The sequence below is a fragment of the Onychostruthus taczanowskii genome, unplaced genomic scaffold (assembly GCF_017590055.1).
Source record: "Onychostruthus taczanowskii isolate IOZ18803 unplaced genomic scaffold, ASM1759005v1 scaffold3, whole genome shotgun sequence".
NCBI classification, from domain to species: domain Eukaryota; kingdom Metazoa; phylum Chordata; class Aves; order Passeriformes; family Passeridae; genus Onychostruthus; species Onychostruthus taczanowskii.
In genome coordinates this window covers 19,679,450-19,698,189 of record NW_024500349.1, presented here as the reverse complement: position 1 = coordinate 19,698,189, position 18,740 = coordinate 19,679,450, and the positions used below count along the sequence as shown (strand labels likewise).

The 18,740-nt window shown below is 41.5% G+C and overlaps 1 protein-coding gene across 1 annotated transcript in view; it reads right to left on the bottom strand.

Moving 5' to 3' along the window:
• PRKAG2 (protein kinase AMP-activated non-catalytic subunit gamma 2) overlaps nt 1–2,175 on the bottom strand; it is a 209,972-nt gene extending 207,797 nt beyond the window's left edge. The window contains exon 1 of the mRNA XM_041408424.1: nt 1,936–2,175. Within this exon, the coding sequence (XP_041264358.1) occupies nt 1,936–2,040 (105 nt within the window). The 5' untranslated portion in view covers nt 2,041–2,175. The remainder of the gene's footprint in view (nt 1–1,935) is intronic.
• Nucleotides 2,176–18,740: the final 16,565 nt, after the last annotated feature.

The window sequence follows — 18,740 nt, the reverse complement described above, 5'->3', positions numbered from 1 at the left end:
AAAGCCAAGAGATGATGAACATGAAAAATTATGACCCACTACTAAAAATGTTTCATCCAAAACAGAACTAAGGCAACACTCATGACTAAAGGTTGTCTATGGATTAGGGAGGAAGTTAGGGAAGAAAGAATTAGCATTCCTCTGTCAATAATAATTTAGTGCTAATGAGTTCCTTAAGTACTTTTTTCATGTTAGCTTCACACCATAAAAAGAGGAAAATTGTTCTAAGTTCTGGTGTGGTCAGAGATATCTGCTGATCAGCAGGTATTTCAAAAACACCAGATGCATGCTGTAAAATCCTGCAATAACCACAGGAAACCCCAAAACTACCTATGGCTCCTCAGCAGGCAGAAAATGCAGCCCCTGAGAGCAGCAGTGGGGATCCGACTGTACCAGTTTCTGGCCAGACTGAGTAGGAAACCCCAAAACTACCTATGGCTCCTCAGCAGGCAGAAAATGCAGCCCCTGAGAGCAGCAGCGGGGATCCGACTGCACCAGAGTTTCTGGCCAGACTGAGTCAGAGGTGGGGGCCAGTGGAAAGAGATGGCAGAGACAATTTTGCAGGCAGGGTGGGAAGGGATAATGAGCACAGGGGGAGTGGTGCTTTGGTGTGGTACATTTTATTTGCTGGTATTTTACATCCCTATTGTGAAGTACTACTGGCAACATGGTAAAGTTTATTGCCTAAAATCTTCTGTCACAAATACATAGGCAACACCCATTTCTGTTAGCAGAAACAGACCCTTTTCTTCTAGAACTGAATGCACTCTGAGCTCCAGAAGTTTGGCTTGGGCTCTTGGGCTTGCATTCCTCCCCAGAGAAAAATAAAATCTGCAGAAGAGTCATGTACTTTTCCTCCATTTTATTCCACACACTCAAGACACCTAATAAATTTGCTTTGACTTCTTATTCTTTCCTAAAACAAAGGAAAATCTTAGAACCACAAATATCTTTTTGCTCCTTGGTGGCCTGGCAGAGATACGGGTAGAACTGTTTCCCACTTTTATATAATGAGATTTAAAACAAACTAATAAACAAAACATAACAACAAAAAAAGAAACCAAACACCAATAAGCAATAAAACAACAGAGGGCACAGAGAAGATACAAGGACTTTGCCATTTCTTGCCAGAAGCATTGAAACCAAAAGTACATCAGGACTGAGAATAGAAAACTAATAGCTACATGGATCACAAGAACATCCTAATAGTAAAAAACCCCAGTAATATAAGTTTTGAAAGGCATGTAATTCTGAAGATGGAGCCAGTCAGCCTTTTAGCACTCACTGGAAATAGAAACTTTTGATCTGTAGTTATTCTGTATCTATACCTAGAATTTCTTGCATGTTACTTTATAGTGGAATATACAGAACAGAGCTGGTGACCAGACTGCTGGGATCCAAATCTGAGGGAGCTCTGGGTTCCCCAGCCCTGGGAAATTCAGAACTGGATTAGTCTCGAGAGGGAAGAATCAGACTAAACGCTGGTTCAGCCACAGGCAGGGACAGTTCCCGGAGCCAAAGCTGGGAATGTTGAGACCAGCGTTTGGGGGTGAGCAGACATTCTGCCACACCGCGCTGCGAGTCTGGGAGGGAACTGGGTGAGACAAACTGAGCCAAACCCACAGCCCAAGGCACTTGTACAGCAGGGAGTCAGAGTCACTTCTGACACTGGGATAGGGGGATACACCTCCGTGCCAGGGACACTGCATCCTGGGCTCCCAGCACTGCACGGGGGGCCAAGACCCCACTGTTCAGCCCACCCCAGATGTGGAGGACTCTCCTGCTGCAGGGGTGCACCCCCAGCCCAGCATGCCCCAAACTGCAGAGCTCGGCAGGAAACACCTCTCCCTGCCTTTCGCTGCGCTCCATGTCAGAGAAAAACATGCCTAAGCCACGCCAGCTGCCGAACGGGAGGAAGAGCGAGGAGCCACTTACGGGGATGTGCACTCGCAACATGAGTTTCTTGTGGCTGGAGCTTTTCCTGCTGCTGCTGCTGCTGCTGGAGGCATCTTTCTTCTTGTCCATGGCAGTGCTTCCCATGCCTTCACCCAAGCGTGGTGCTGAGCGATGGACCTGGAGAGGGAGGCTCCTCTTCCACCTCTCCCCACCGTCCCACGGGCTGCAGTTACTCCAGGCTCCTTATTTTCTTTCTTCTTTTCTCTCTCTTTTTTTTTTTTTTTTCCCCGGGGGGGGGAAGCAAGAGGAGGGGGGAGAAAGAGAGAAGCCGAGGGAAGGGGAGGAGTTTCTCCAGCTCCGGTCTTTAATCCCAGCAGCGAGGTGTCAGGGGGGACCTTCGCAAGAGCATGAGATGCCCTTACAGACGCTGCTCCCTTTCTCACTCTTCCGCCCTTTCAAAAATATCCGGAGCATCCTGGGGGAGGGGGGGAGAAAGTTTCCTTCCCCTCGCCCAGCTCGGCCACACTCTCACCTTTATCAGGAACACTGCTGCTCTTTTCAAGTAGGCAAAAAAAAAAAAAAAAAGATAAAAAAACAACCCCCCAGACACTCAAAGGCCACAAAACCCGAAAAGGGGAAGCGCTCGGGCGACGCTCCTGGCAGACTGGGGAGTCCCGCGGGGAGCCCGAGCGGGGAGGGAGGGAGGGAGGGAGGGAAGGGGGGCAGGAGGATGGGAGGAGGTGCCCGGGCTCTCCGAGAGCCCCGGCAGGGTCCCCAGGAGCTGCCAAACGAGCACCACGCAACTTTCGCGCAGTCCGGCCGCTTCCCCCGGCTGCCGCTCGCCCCGGGCCGCCCCGCCGGCCCCTCGGCGCTGGGAGAGCAGCTGGAGCTGTGCCTGCATTCCCCGGGCTGCCGGAGCACGGAGGTGGGCGAAAAGGCTGCGTTTCACCTTGCCAAAAACGCCCAAAGGCGGCGCGGTTCCTCTCCCTCCCGACCTCCCGGGCTGTTTTCTCGCCTCCCTCCCCGCAGGGTTTCTCCTGGCCGTGCCCTAAGGGAGGGGTATTTCTTTCCCCCGAGGCACCGCTCCCCGCAGCCCGGCAAGGAGGGGGCCCCGCCAGGCTTCACTCCCTCTGGGCAAAACCCCAGGCTGCCCTGCCTCTGCCGGGCTGGCAGGGAACGTGTGCCAAGCCCGGGAGGGCCGCAGTCCACTCCTGAACGTAGATTTTTCCGCTCCCTCCCTCCAAAAAGCCTTCAGCTCTCTTGCAGATCCAGCCGAGCGAAAGAGGCGGCTCAGCCCCCGCGGGCGAATGGATTTGGCGTCCCCGGCTCCCAGAGAAGGAAAAGCTTCCAACATCCCTTCACCTGTGGCTGTGCTGCTGCCCCAGAGCAATCCCACCGCGGTGCCACCCCTGCTGCCACCAGGGCTGAGAGTCTGGGACAGCAAGGACAGAGAGGTGTCTTTTCTTTAGGACAGCAGGTGGTTTAAACAAGCATACATGCTGCATCAAAATATGAGGGTTTGTTTCAGAAGTGGCTCTTTTTCCCTTGACAATCTCTGGATCTTTTTACACTGCTTGAATTTGAGGGTAAGGCCAAACCCGTTACAGCCACAGACCTTTGATCACAGCTCTTAAACTCAGATTTTCCCTGGGTTCAAAGATATGTGTGTAATTCACAAAGCTGACACTGTAATCACTACCAGCAAATCTTGGGAGATTCTATAAAACAACAATTGAGGAGAGAAGGCAGAAGAGTTTTCGTCAAAAATCTTATCTTCTGAAAAAAATACAGGGTTGCAGTGGTTATCATCAAAAAGTGCAAGAATTCAGATTTATTTCCCTCCTTTTGGAAGTCTCAGTATTTAACAGGTGCAAAGCTTGGTCGTGTGTAAAGCCTGTAGCTGCTTCTCTAAAACCGTACAGAATTAAATAAAAATTTGACCCCCTTAATGAAACAGACAACTGTCCTATAGGTTCCTACAGACTGTCATGGAAATGAAACAGGGGTCAAGATCACTGACACCAGCTCAGGAAGGGATGTGGACATCTCTCTGCTTTCTCCCAGCATTTATATAAACTCTGCCAACAAAGTGCTGTTGTCAAGGGATATGGGAATGACTGGAATAAAGAAATGAAAAAAATGCTAATAATCGTGCCTATGAAAAAACTGTCACAAGGTTTTTCTAGCTACTGTGGTCTTGAAAGTTAAAAAAATCAGGGAAGGAAAGGTAGAATTTCTTTAGAAGGATTTTAGCAATTGGTATTGTAAGCAGATCTTCTGGTCATTCTTCATTAAATTAACTAAATTAACTAAATTCATTAATTAATTCAAGATGGAGTGAAATATACCATATAAATACTCCTTTCCCTTGTTTATGCAAAATTGTTTCCCACAATATTATAATTTATTTTCTATATTTAGTATTTTAAATCTAAATTAATTCTTCTTGTTTTAGATTATTGGTATGAATAATTGTGGTTATTGTAAAAAAAAGTTTCAGAAATTTCCATAAAGGCAGCATGACCAAACACCCAAACCTAAAAAAAATTTACAAATCAACCTCTCTCCATCAGGATATTGCCTTAAGCATGTTTATCATTTCAGAATACCACAATAAGGAATTATCCTTATTTTTTTTTTCCTTTGACCCTTTAAGATCTCAAATATGACCTTTGATTCTCCAGTCATATTTTTAAACTTTTCATTGCAGCTCTGAGGATTAGAGACATGTTAAAAAAAAAAAAAAGGAAGAAAAAAAGAAAACAAACCACAAAAAATACAACAAACAACAAAACAAAGCCTAAATCCTCCTACAGCTGCTAGACTTCAAGAGCTTGACTCCTTGTAAAATCAAGTGTTAATACGACCCTGCTACAAAATAATCACCAATTATTTCAGACATTAGGGCACCCTGTTTTTATCCCTCTTTGCTCTTTATCCTTCATGGGTAAATGTATCCAGCATATGCCCAAACAACATTGTAAATACTTTTCATGAGATCTAAGTTATTTTGATCAATTTCACTGCCAACAACCACATTTTCAGATGCATATAAGCATCTAAATTACTGATTTCACAGTCAAATTGGTACTAAAACACTTTGGAGAATATCACAGAATCACAGAACGGTTTGGATGGGAAGAGACCTTAAAGATGATCTGCTCCCAACCCCCTTCCCATGGGCAAGGACACCTTCCACTACACCAAGATGCTCAGAGCTCCATGCAACCTGGCTGTGAACACTTCCAGGGATGGGGCATCACATTTATCACCCAAATACTTCCACATTTCATGAGCCCTCAGGGGGGCAAAGCAGAACAGCGTTTCAAACACACCAGCCACGCTTTGCCTCTCCCCAACACCACCTGAATGCTCCCCATTATAACTCAGTCCTACCTGTAACTCAGCAGAAACAGCAATTTTTGGGCTACACCCTGCCACAGGACTTGCCCTCATTAATCCTTAAATACAGGTTGAGTCCATTTTTCCATAATAAATTTCCCTGAGTACATTCCTAAGTTTATAAAATAGCCATAAAACTTTTCTTTGAGCCTTGGTTGTATTGATTATAGTTGCTGTAAGGAAAATAATATGGCACCAGCAAACTTTTGTGCTGAGGTTCCACATGCAATATGTAGAGATTTTGTGAAGACTTTAAATTTCACTGAGAAAACATATTAAAAAAAAAAAAAAGTGGTATATAGGGAGAGCTATGTGAGTTGGTGGGTTTTAATTCTTTATTAAAACCAGCATTTTTTGGTAATGCTTTATAGTTTGTTGTTGGTAATATCATACACATTGCACCAGAGGGGAAAAAGAAAGCTATCTGTGAAAAAAACTATTATTCTTTCTCTGCAGATGATATATTAATCATAATGTGAGCATTCAATGTAGATTTTTCACACATGCAATCTGTAGGTATACTTTAGGCACAAACCCCTGCAGAAGTCTCATTTTGGGTGACTACATTTCCTACCACAAATAATGTGTGTATCCCATTCCAGGGTAAATATTGTAATTTCTCAGGTCAACCATATTATTTCTTAAGTATATATACACATATATTCTTATTTGTGACTTTCAAACCTTTTTAAACTGTTTCCAGGATTTAGAGCAAGATCTTAAAAATCAAGACATTTTGAAATCTGGAAGCCCAAGACCTTGCCTGGCTGTTGTTGGTATTCAGTATCCCAGCATTAACTATGCTTTATAATAGCTATTTTTCTCTTTATTCTCTTCGTATGGTAATATTTGTCCATGTTGGTTTCTGTACTTCCTCCTCTGCCTGTCCCTTTCTTTTCACATTTCACCTCTTATTCTCATCCTTCTGATTTTCTTGTCCATCTTTCTCTCTTCTCCAATTTGCCACTCAGTTCTTTGAGCATGCTTGAAGTAGATTGCTTGGTTTCTGTTCAACACATTTATTAGATTGAATTCGACCCTGCTGCATAGGGCTCCTTAACTTAATTACCAGTACAATCTAATTAACCTGATGCAGTATTGGGATGCTATAGTCCCTGCACAAGTCTTCTGTAGAGGCCAGAGAGGACACAGCCCTGACATCTGTCTGCCTACACCCACACTCTGCCTACAGACCTGCTACCTGCTGACACTCAGCACAGTGCAGGGTGCATATTTCAAGTCAAATAGAATATAGGACCAACATGAGGAAATTCCTGTAGATAGCTAAATTGCATGGCTTGCAGCAAAACTGCAATTAAAATTGCCTTCCGTGGGGAAATTTGCAGGAGAAATTGTAAATCTGCCAGGAAGGAATGAGTGGCTGAAGCAAGGTGAGGTAATGAGGTTAATGAGAGGAGCTTCTTGTTCCCAGAAGGTCTCCAGGAACATAACAGTAGCAAAGAGTGACAAATATTTATGCTGAAAGAGAGGTTGTGTGGACAGATGGCTGTGCTTCCTTTCCAGGCTGTCAGACACCTTCTGGTAGGTAAGTGGTTACTGCAATGGATTCTCTTGTCACCTGAGGCCCATCAGCACAGTCTGCCCTGCAGCTCCGTCCCCACTGTCCCCAGAATCCCTGCCAGAATTGCTGCTGGCTGCTGGGCACTCCCCCAGAGCTGCTGCACTGCTTCATCCACTGAGTCACTGGGATGTCTTCTCACCTGCATCACAGTGCAGAGGAGGGAAAGTGAGAGAGGAGCAGTTTCATATGACCTTTCTAGGCTGTTTCTCTAATTTAACCTGACTGCTATTTTCTCTCAAACTGCCAAAGGAAGAGGCAGTTTTTTGAGTTTATTTCCTTTTCACTTGCAGATCTTGACAACTGATCCTGTGTATCAAAAAGTTTCAGAAGTCATCATTCAAAATGAGCAGTGGAACACCATGGAATGGGTGTATTTGGTACACAGAAGGCCGTGGCATGGACACTGGAGCAAGGACTGGCAGGAGGCTCCCTGTTTGGCAGCTGCAGTGCTTGTCTCTCTGTGTCCCAGAGACACAGAGACATCTGGAGACATCTTCATGGCTCCAGAACCACAATCCCCACGAGGCTGCCCTCATGCTGCACAGCACTGACCCCACAGGAAATGCAGGCACTGGAAATCAGATGGTGCACGGTGCTGTGACCTGAACCCCACTGCGTGGTGGCATTAGTGCCAGCACAGTTCTATAGACTGTGTCAACAGGTAAGTTCTGTTTCTCATTTGTATCACTACACTGTAAGAGTAAATAAAGAACTCTCATCTCTGCTAGAAAGCAGCTGGGAGACCTGACTAGGTACAAACATGGAAAACACATTTTCTTGTTTGAACCACAACACATTGATAAAAAACTTTGAGGCTGATTTTCAAAGTTCACACAATCTCTGTTGGTTCTGAGAGCCAGGAGAGCCTTCCAAAGATTGAAGTACCTTATCAGACATTATCTTTTTATATTGGTTTCTATATATAAAAAAAATTCCATTAACTGGAATGATGCTGTTCAGCCTCAAGTTTTCTTAGTACTTAAAAGTCATGAAGAAGCAATGAAAAAGACTTTTAAAAGTAGCTAATTTCCTCCTTACTGATACAGGAAAATTTCTTTTGTGTTTTCTACTGATTGTGAGTCAGAATTTCTGGCTGTTAGCCAAACAGAATACTTGGAACCTTTGATTTGCATATGTAGGCCTACAAGTTAGACAGATAACCTCAATCAAAATTTAATATAACAGATTATATTCAAAACCAGTGAGAAAAGATTCATTTCCCATATTGAGTGATTTTTGTCAGTTGTGCAAATTAACAGAGAATTACAGATAAAATTCAAGAAGAGTCTGCTTTTCATTTTCTTTTCCAATAATATGCATAATGCAGTACATTAGCTGGAAGAATGTTTAAAGGAGGCAGAGACATGGTTCTACCAGGTATGTGTGGGCATAAGAACAAAAAGTGTTTTCAGCAGCACGAATCTGAAAGTACTTCCATGTTCTTCCCAGTTCACTGTGAAGAATTCAGAGAGCTGAAGAGCTACAAGCAGGCTTTCTGTGAGCCTTCTCTGTGTGATAATATCAGAATTTATTCCTTGGCATGGAGTGTGCTTGGCTTCAGACAGGACAGTGGGCAAGAACAGCACTTTCCTTCTGGATTGGAGGGGGTGAGACTGCTCCAAAACATGACTCTGTCACTGCTTGGTGGTGCAGATGCAAAAAGAGGTGAGGTTTCCATAGCAATCATAAGCAGTCGATTCCAGGATGGGCTGTAAGATCTCAAAGAAAACAAATTTTGCATATTTAGCTTCAAGTTGGTAATGCTGCAAGGTACTGGTGGCACAGTGTCCCAGAACACACCTGTAGCAGCATTCTCCACTTGATCTCCAGCCAAGGCAAGATTCCCTTTAGGGAGGGCAAAATTGCAACAATTGTAAAACAACCCAAACATCTTCTCTCATCTGGTAGTAGCTAATAACAGAAGAGCCCCAGAAATTCCATTATGTGTGAAGAATCAATGAGAAGGTGATAGTTTATGGATGAGACAAGAGGACTGAAAAAAGAAGAAACAGCAGAATGATATGAAACCTCCTCTGCAAAATGGCTTCCAAAGGATCAGAATGCTCCAAAACTTTGCTTGGCTACACCTTGGTATCCAGGACCTATGGATATCACAATGTGTGCAACAAGAACCAAACATCTGAAAAGCATGAGAGGTGAATGGCAACTCCCGCTTGTTTTCATAAATTAATTGTATTTCTCTTGTACTAAGAGCACAGTCTTAACTAGGCTTGTTTGCAACAATGCCAACAGCTTTTTTTGATCCCAGGTATCTACTCTATGTAATTGAGGTGCTGCAGGATTTGTTTTTCTGCTTCTCCATGTGTGATGGGCGCAGACAAGCATGATGAGCAGGTGTTCAGTGTGAATTCATGCAGATCCAAGATGACATCTCCCCAGGACAAAAGGTGACATTTAGGAAAGGTGGCTCAGAACTGTCATCTCCACCAGCAAACCAGAGCACCAGAGCACAGGCCTGAGCAGTGTCCTGGAACAGTTCTGATTGTTGAACTGTTCTCAGTCCCTGCAGAGCTTTGGCTCGGGCTGTCTGCAGCTCTCCAAGACTCTGCCAAGGCATGGTTCAGGAATTAACACCTCAGGGAGCACTGCCAGTAGGAAGCCAGATCACGGCTGCCCTGTCTGACAGGTAAGAGTTTTCCTAAAAGCCTTGCTGTACTGTCTGAGATCTGAAGCTCAGACCTGTGCCAAGAGGAGGGAAATGTTAGATCCTGGCTTCCCTGCATGCCTGGGCTCTCTGAAAACTAAACTACAGTTGTTTCTCAGTCCTTTCAATGTCTGTCAGCAGACCACTTCCATAGGAGAAGGCCAACACAGTTCCCATTATACTGCTCCTGTTGTGGCAGAAAATGAGCTGTACAAGGAGGAATCTCAGATGTGCAATGATGAAGGTACCAAGGGTCATGATTATTGGCAAATCATTCTGACACATGAAAGGTGAGCGATTTATCCAGTTAAAGACTGCAGATTGTACATTACCATAGCATTGATGTCATTACAAACTAAGTACATATATAATATAGCAAGTGCAGATTTAACAAATTTAACAAATGCAGTCAGATTCTAAAGCCAGGAGAATCTGACTAACAGTGTTAGAAAATGGTGAAAATGTCCATAAGGAAAGGTTTATGATAACATAATTTCATGTCAGGAAGAACTTTTGTTTCAAAATATCTCAAAATAATTTTATTTTTATTGTTTTTCTTAAGAAGAGGGTCTAAAATCTTATCAGAAGAGCTTTAGAAGCAACAAATACCTAGAAATGACCGTAGAATATAGAAGTGATCCCCACAATGAATCCAAAGAGTTCCTAAAAATAGTTAATGTAATTCAGTGTAGCTTCATTAAGATTATTATTTTATTCTCAACTAAAATTTTGATTATGTTTTATTATGCAAAGTACCTGGACTTTAGAGTCTTTACATGAAAAATTACAAGGTAACATTAGAGAGATGTGCAAGCTCAGCAGATACATTGAAGGTAAAAAGTGAGTTAAAAGAAAAGGAATGGCTCAAGGAGAACTTCCAGGTGTTGAAGACAGACAACAAAACAAACAAAATTATTAATTGATTGTGTTTTGTTACTGATTAAGAGGTTATAGTTGTAATATTCCCAGATAGATATGAATTAACATAGGAAGGCAAAAGGTAGTTAACATAAATCCTCAAAGTTATGCTGGCCATGCAAACAGAGTATTTTCTACTGAATATCCTCTATAAAATAAAAACAAAGTAGCTCTTAGCTTTGTAAGAGCTGATAGGTGGACCAACTTAGCTGATTTTGGACCAACTTAGCAACTTCCAGCAGAAAGCAGCCAGTTCTCTCAGCTCTCCAGGTACTCAACTCTGCAGGGAGAGCACAGAGAACAGTTTGAATTTAGGTTATTTGAAGTCAAATTGACTTCCCTATACATGGTCTTTACTGTTTCTACAACAATCAGCTTAGAAAGCCAAACAAATACAAGCACCAGCTGGAATATCTCTTGTTTTAGTGAATGAGGACACAGTCAGAAGCTCACACAAAGTGAGCATCAATAGAGTGCAATTGCCTGCTAGAATCATGAGACATGGGATAGAGATCTGCTTGGAAAGAACTGATGTCAGATCATATCCACTTCTACAGTCCAAGGAAGTCTGCCACAAAGTATGGAAAAATGCTACTGCTGGATGAATAAAATCAGGAATCATGTGCAGGAAGGGCACAAAACTTATGGACTGGAGGAGGGTGAAGAGCAGGGGGATGATTGAAAAAAATCGTAAAGTCCTGCCTGTATCAGGTGAGATGCAATTGATTTCTGTTTCTGCAAGCATCTCTGTAAGATTCACAGATGACAGGAAGGGTATAATCTTGACTTTATGGTCTTCTAACTAAATACAAATTTATTTTATTTTCTGGTGTGCATAAAAATGTGAGTGGGAAGTGTGGGAGGCTCTCTTAAGCCGAGTGAAATATGTTCTTTATTCCCAGCATTACTGTGGTCCACACAAGACCCATTTCCACTGGGAGCTGACCATGAGCTGAGTGGTCCCAAGAGCCTCAGTTGGGTCTTGCCAAGATGATTTGAGACCACAAGAGCTTGGGGGAAAGGAGGGGGAGAGCAGTCATCCTCCTGTCAAATTTCCTCATGCCCATCCACACTGCTGCTGATGGCACAAGGCTGATCATGTGGAAGATATTTTTATTGTAGGGTAGTAAGCTCCACTGAGCATTATTCTACTATCTGAACTAATGAAATTATCAGTTATTCTGAATTATCAGAGTGATGAATATCTGAGCTGGTATTTAATATCTAGAAGATTATAATGACAAGCACTTTGTGTCTGGGAACTTCAAATCAGGACTGTAACATATTTATATTTCGACTGCATATATTACAAGAGTAATTAAATTATGTATAACTAATTAAGAATATAGGAGGACCACCCATATGTAAAACCCACCATAAACAGGTCTAATTTTATACCATATTAAAGATACAAAATTGCTGATATGCAGACATAAACATATGTGGCATATATATCTCAAACCAGTCTCAAGCATTCCATATGAAATTTTCTGGAAGTAGGCCATTAATTACTAAAGCTGAGGCTAATCCTGCAATCTTATCATAACAGAAGTTTTGTTTTCATCAGGCCTTGAGGATCCATATTCAACAAATATTATTTCACTGCCAAAATAAAATATAAAATATTTGGTACAATGTGATTGATTTAATGGAATAGTCAAATGTCACTCTTGGGCTGTTAATACTCAGAATTTACTTTTTGCTGTTTGGAAAACATCTATGCTGTATGTGAGGTTTGCTGTCATTCAGCTCATCAGCAAGACTTCCACTCCTGGGAATGGAAAGTCGGTTTATTTTAAGGTTTTTGGAGATAAAGGAACAACTTTTGCCATTCATGTCTGCAGAACCTGACAGTAATCCCTCAGCAAAAGGCTTAGTCCCACCAGAGCACTGATGTCCCATAAAATTAGGGCAAGTTTAGGAAAAATATTTTTAGTGCATTCTGCTCATTAACACTAAAAGAGAAGCTGAGGGAATCCCAATACCCAGCCAAGTACACATCAAAGGTCACACAAATATTTATCACCAAATCACACAAAAAATTAAAGCTTCAATGGTAAAGTTGAGTGGATGATACAATTTTCTTATCCATAAAAAAATTATGTTCCTCATTAACTCTTTTCACAGTAAAGCTGCTTTATTATTTATCCTCTGGATAAGCAATTAGTAGCAATGTTGCTCCTGGGTAGTATGTGCTGAATTTCTCTTTAATATCTGCTATGAGAGACCACATCTTTCAAGATGCAAAGGCAAAATTAAAAGAAACTCCCAAAACTGAAGAGTTGCTCTAAGCAAATAAATAGCTCTTGGTATCAAAGGAGTGCTGGGCAGGAGGAAACATGTACTTTCTCCTTGAAGAAAACGGGAGAGCACTGGAATTACAGATTTATAAGCTCTTTCAGAAAACATCAGCCTGACTCTGAGAGTGTTCTCTGCCAAATCAATTTAGCTAAAATTTAAAGTTGCTGTAAGAAAAAATATTTAAAAAAAACCCCTGTAATGAAAACATTTAGAATTGGAAGAAGTTTCTTATGGATAAGAGCAAGTAAGTTCTGGAATAGATTTTCAAAGAGAAACGGGCAAAAAAGCTAATGGCAATATATTAACAAAAGGGATTATATTCAATATGATAACAGGGTCAATAACAGGTGATTGGAATATGTTCCCAGCCAGAATGTAAATGTTAATCTGAGAATTAGGCCAAATGAGGTATGACTACTAAAAGATTAGTGTCTAATTCTCAGCTGGATACAGGTCTGGGTCTGCCCTGTCATTACATTGTTTAAATACAACCCCCAGTTTAACTCAGTCAGAGGGGGAAAAAAGGAACCCTTAAATCTTGGTGCTCTCAAGCTACAAAGCTGGAATTGAAAGCACCACAGATTAGCTCATCTCTCATGGTCATTGTGAGTTATAAACTGAATTAAAGAATATAGTCATGTGGGTGAAAGACCATTATTCCCTTACAACAATGTGAATAGAAGTTAACTATTCAAATGCTCCAAGTCCTCTGATGTCTTCCAAGAATGTATATCCTTGCCCAGAAGGAAAGGTGAGTTGTCCCAAAAATTACTGAGAAAGAGCAAGAGTGACTCATTTTGACCTCAGTCCTACAGACTGTGAGATAGTTCTGAGCATTATGAGACTTTTTCAGAGGTTCTGGAAGTACAGTGAAACCAAAGAAGGTGTGGCACCACCATGAGCATAGAAACTCAAAATTATTCTCAAAATTATACCAATTAGACTGGAAAAGAGAAGGCTTTGAGGTCACCTAATTGCAGCCATCCAACACCTGAAGGGAGCCCACAAAAAACATGGAGAGAGGCTATTTACAAGAGCATGTACTGATAGGACAAGGGGGAATGGCCTCAAACTGAAGAAAATTCTTTATTATGAGGGGGGTGAGGCACTGGAACAGGTTGCCCAGAGAAGTTTTGGATATCCCATCATCGCCCTGATTTTATAAGACTTTGTTAAGCCTTCTGATGTTTGCATTCTTTCAACAAACTTTCTCACACACAGTTCTGTAAATAACCTATGTTTTGCATTCTTTCATGGAGGTGGAGAGAATTGATGGACCCTTGGTCTGTCCAGTCACATTGGAGAGGCGGCAATGTCGCCCTCCAATCCACTGTCACCTTTGGAAAACTATAAATGTTGGAGTCAGAAAATAAAGTTCTTCTTCTTCTTCCTTTTTGTTCCCCTCGAGAGCAGCAGTGTCTGTGTCATCATTTTGTGCCGTATCACAACATCCCATCTCTGAAAGTGTTTAAGGCTAGGTTGGATGGAGCTCTGAGCAACCTGGTCTAGTGGAAGGTGTCTTGCATATGGCAGAGAGGCTGGAACTGGGTGATTTTTAAAGTCCCCTCCAACCCAGGCTATTCTATGGTAATAATTCTATGAAAGATCACTATAGTGAAATAGCTTAGGGAAAAAATAGTCCTGTGGTATAACATCTGTGGAAGTGAAATACTTCCAGGGCACAGGGCAATTCTTATTGGAGGAAAAGGAGTACAAAAGACTGCAGACAAGTTAAGGAAGACAAACAAGAGTGGAGGCCAAATCAGCTCTCAGCTGCCACTGGACATGACAGTTCCAGGCCATGTCCCCCCTGCCACACAGCTGCCACAGGAATGCATTGTCCTCTTTGTCCCCCCAAGTGACCACAAGGACTTTCTGCTCTGAGACAAATGTCACTGCTGAGCTTCAGTGTTCCAGTGGCTTGCAGACACATTGAGTAAATGTTGGATGCCACATGGAGCCCTCAGAAACTTCCTGAAGTCAAGTGCTGAACTTGTCCCTTGTAACACAAAACCACAAACCTGTCGTTTCATGTGCCTTTATCACATTAGATCTGGAGTTGCTGGTTTTTTTAAAGTCTTACAATGAGCCAAAGTAAACCTATTTTTCTTGCACTACTATGAACCTATAAAATCTGAATTTTCTCTTTTGTTAGAAGAGTTTTGCAGCCTTGGTGATGTAAACTGATAATCATTGCTCAACATTTAAAATGTGCCCATTTAAACTTGGTGTGGGTGTTCTGCAGATTTTTTCTGTGTCCCTGTGAAGGGTTTGCATGCTTTTAGCAAAGAAAATAAATAGAACAAATAGTATGGCACCACAAGTTAGTAAATTATTAGCTTTTGCATACTCAGATCATGGCCTTTCTTTACAAGGACACGTGTTAATATATAATAGAAGTGTATTTCAGTTCTTTTTAAATTGATTTTTCAGACACACAGTGCAATCTTATAAGGTCAGCTGGAAAGTAAGTGGCCAAAGACAGGCCTTTCAGAAGAAATGAGACACTAGCCACACATCATGAGAAATAAAACTGGAACTAAACACACGAAAATGATTTTTATTTTGTAGTAGTCCCATGCTGGCATTTGACATGCACCCACCAGCCTCACTTAAGTCTGAACAAACTGTCTGTAATGGTCTTAAACTGTGATTTGAACAGTTCTCAGATCTAAGAGATGTAAATAAATGTCATGGGCCAAGTTTACAACCCACTGCTTCAGGCTACTGGTGCTGACCACAGCTCTGACTGTCCCTATGAATCTGCAATTGCTAATTAATACCAATTACCATTTTGAGGATGTAGAACTTGTAAGTGGGGAACAGCAAACAAATTTAATATGATTTTGTGCATAGAAAATGAGGTGGCAGGGAACTCAAAATGGTCAGGGTAAGTAATTAAACGCTGCAATGAAAATTTTTGTGGCTACATTCAGAACTAGGAAAATGTGAGAGAGGAATGTTTTATTTTGAAATGGATTAAGGCAAGTCAGAGCTTTGTGAACCAAAATATTCCTAACGTATAGTTACAGATTAAAATGATTAGAGAAAAAATAGGCAGATAATTAGAAAACAGGAGCCAGAGAACTGCAAACTGATTCATGCAGCCTGAAGACAGAGACTGAGCCTAGGAACCAAAGACCAAGAAGCAGTCTGGACTCACCAGCTCATTGGGGGACTTCTGATAAGATAAAGAAAATTGTATTAGAACAGACCAGTTCAGCCTTCAACAAGCTGCCTGAACTTTGTACTGTTATGTCTGGTAGAGGCAATGTTAATGCAAGGAGGACTGTGTTGCAGGGCTTCACACCGTGCTGGGAACATGTTTATTCTCTACCAGGTTCAAAGTCACACAAAGTAAAAACACCTGAGAAAGGTGACAGCAGAGGTGTAAAGGTCTGAGGGCTCTACACTCCCATACCCAACCCTGCACACAAAACCAGAGAGCACTTGGGTGTTGTGTTTAATATATCTGGTGGCTAAACTCTCCCATCTCTCTGCTAATCTGGGGCTAAGGAGGAAAAAGGCCCTTGAAATTAAGAGTTCCTAGAAACTTGAAACTTCCAAACACTTCAATTCCCATTTTTGCCATCCATTTATCTTCATTAAATTTTAAAAAAATTAATTGCAATGAATTCAAAAAAATGAGCAAATTTCATCTGTATTTTGAAATGGAATTATAATAATAATTTATTATTTATGAATTGCACATTATATATTTATACACTATGATTTGCAAAAACTGTCTGAAGGGACCTGTAAGGGAAAAAAAAAACCAACGAAAACCAAAACAAAATCAAAACTGAAACCAAGAATGTGTTCTAGTCAAACTGTACAACAGGAAAATAAGGCTTTTATAGAGTACAGTAATGATCTTATCTCCTTCATTAATTTGAGTGCCCTATTGTAAGAGATAAGGGAAAGTGTTATCAGGGGTAGGTGACAAGATATTCTGCTCCAGGTTGGAACAGCTATTCCAGACTCTGAGTAACCTCTTTATCACTAGGACATGAAAAAGGCAGCTCTCAAGTTTTCTAGGTGAGCCAAATCTGATGTGGATAGCAGAAACTAATCGCCATGTCAGCCTCCTACTGCATGAGATGTTGGAACAACTGTGAAAGGGCTTTATTGGCAAACATAATCCTAGTGACCCATCCTGTATATTTTTGTAATTTTTTCCATTATTGAAAATCTTATGGGTTTAAGTATTGTTTTATCCCCAGATCTTCTCTAGTGATGAAACAGATGCTGCACAGGTGGTATATGAATTCAGCACTCCTTTCAGCATTGTGGATCTTGGGGGGTAAATGGCAAACTCTTGGAATATTTATTGCACACCAACTGTGGGACTTGCTCAAGTCACAAGGGAAATTTACCACTGAGTTGCAAGGCCTGAGCCACTGGCAGACAGCAAAAATTCCTGGGGTGAAAAGCTACACTTGCTCAGCAAGTTTTAGTCCAAGCAGCAGCAAACAGCAAAGTAATGGAGGGGTTGGAGATTGAGTCACCAGTGCAAAGTCAGTTTTTACACTACAATATAAATTACATCTCAACTTATACCAGTGAGATTCTCTAGTACTATATATTTCATTTAATACATTAGTGAGATATCAGTTATCTAAGTGTATCCAGAAACTTGACAGGTAAAGCCAAAACAGTTTGGAACTGCCTGGGTGAATCTAGGACAGAAGCCTGAACGTAGCAAGCATTTTTCTGTTTACATTGTCTTGGGGTTTAAAGTGTGTTTACCTGCAATTTGGGATGGGTCCACATGCTTTATGGGTTTGTTTTTCATTTTGTTGCATCAGAAAAAAAAAATCTATATATAAACCTGGAAACCTGAGACCTGAGTTTCTTTTAGCTGTATGGACTTTAACCTAGCTGTACAACATATGCACACATGACATTAAGTTTCTATATCTTAACAGCTGTGAGGAAAACCTCAAAGATTTGATCAGTACAGACAGACAGGTGTGCAAGGAAGCTGGAATAAGAATTCTGAGACCATTCTATTAGCTTAAATGCATCCTAATGGCAATCTGAAGGCCAACATTGTTAAGAAAGTTATTCGTTAACTTATTAATATGTTTATCAATTTTAATTTTTGTCATTACTGCATAAAAAAACAAAAACAGGTCAAGACATATACAAATAGCAAAATCTCTATCAGTTTTCTTACAAGCAGTTAGAGGGTGCCTACTCCAAATCACTTAAGATCCCCCTTTCCAGAGTACTTTGTGCTCACAGTTTTTATTGAAATATGTGGGAGCAGGTCTGGTTATATCTCCTTGGCCCCTGTCTCCAGCATGGACACAATCTCACGTGGTTCATTCACATCCCTGACATGAGTGGTATGAGACAAGGACAGAGAAGGCAATGGGTTCTTCCCATGTGGGAATTTTGCCCAAGAGAAGTCTTACAGGGGTTAAGTGCTGTGCTACTGTTTTCTCATTTGTAAACCAGGACTTACAAGCCTTCCCTGTTTCAAAGGGCCATGGAATGATAAAGGGTTTAACATAGATAGACTGCAGTAATAACATAATATGCTACATATCCATGGAACATTCTCTGGAAGCCTAACAGATTGAGACAAAAATGTTTTAAAAAAGCCATAGCTGGAAAAGCAAAGCTGGCTTTTCCTTCTGTTCTGAGGCAGCTTTGGCAGGAAGAGCTATACTGCAGAGAGCACACCATAATTTTTCTGGTTAAAATGTGAAAGTAAGAACTGTGTTACAGGAGCATGGCACTATAAAAGGATGAACTAAGAAAGCCCATTGCATGTGGTTTGCACAAATATCACTGAGCTCACAGTGTCTCCTGGCTTTGTTCAGGCTGTCTCCTGACAGGAGGACAGCCATTATCTATCTGCAAACAGATAAGCATTTAATTCTAGGTGAATGCTTTTGTCTCACTGCAGTCAGCAGAGCTCCCTGTGTACACATAAGGTGGTAATTTTAGTCCAGCTACAGCATTAGA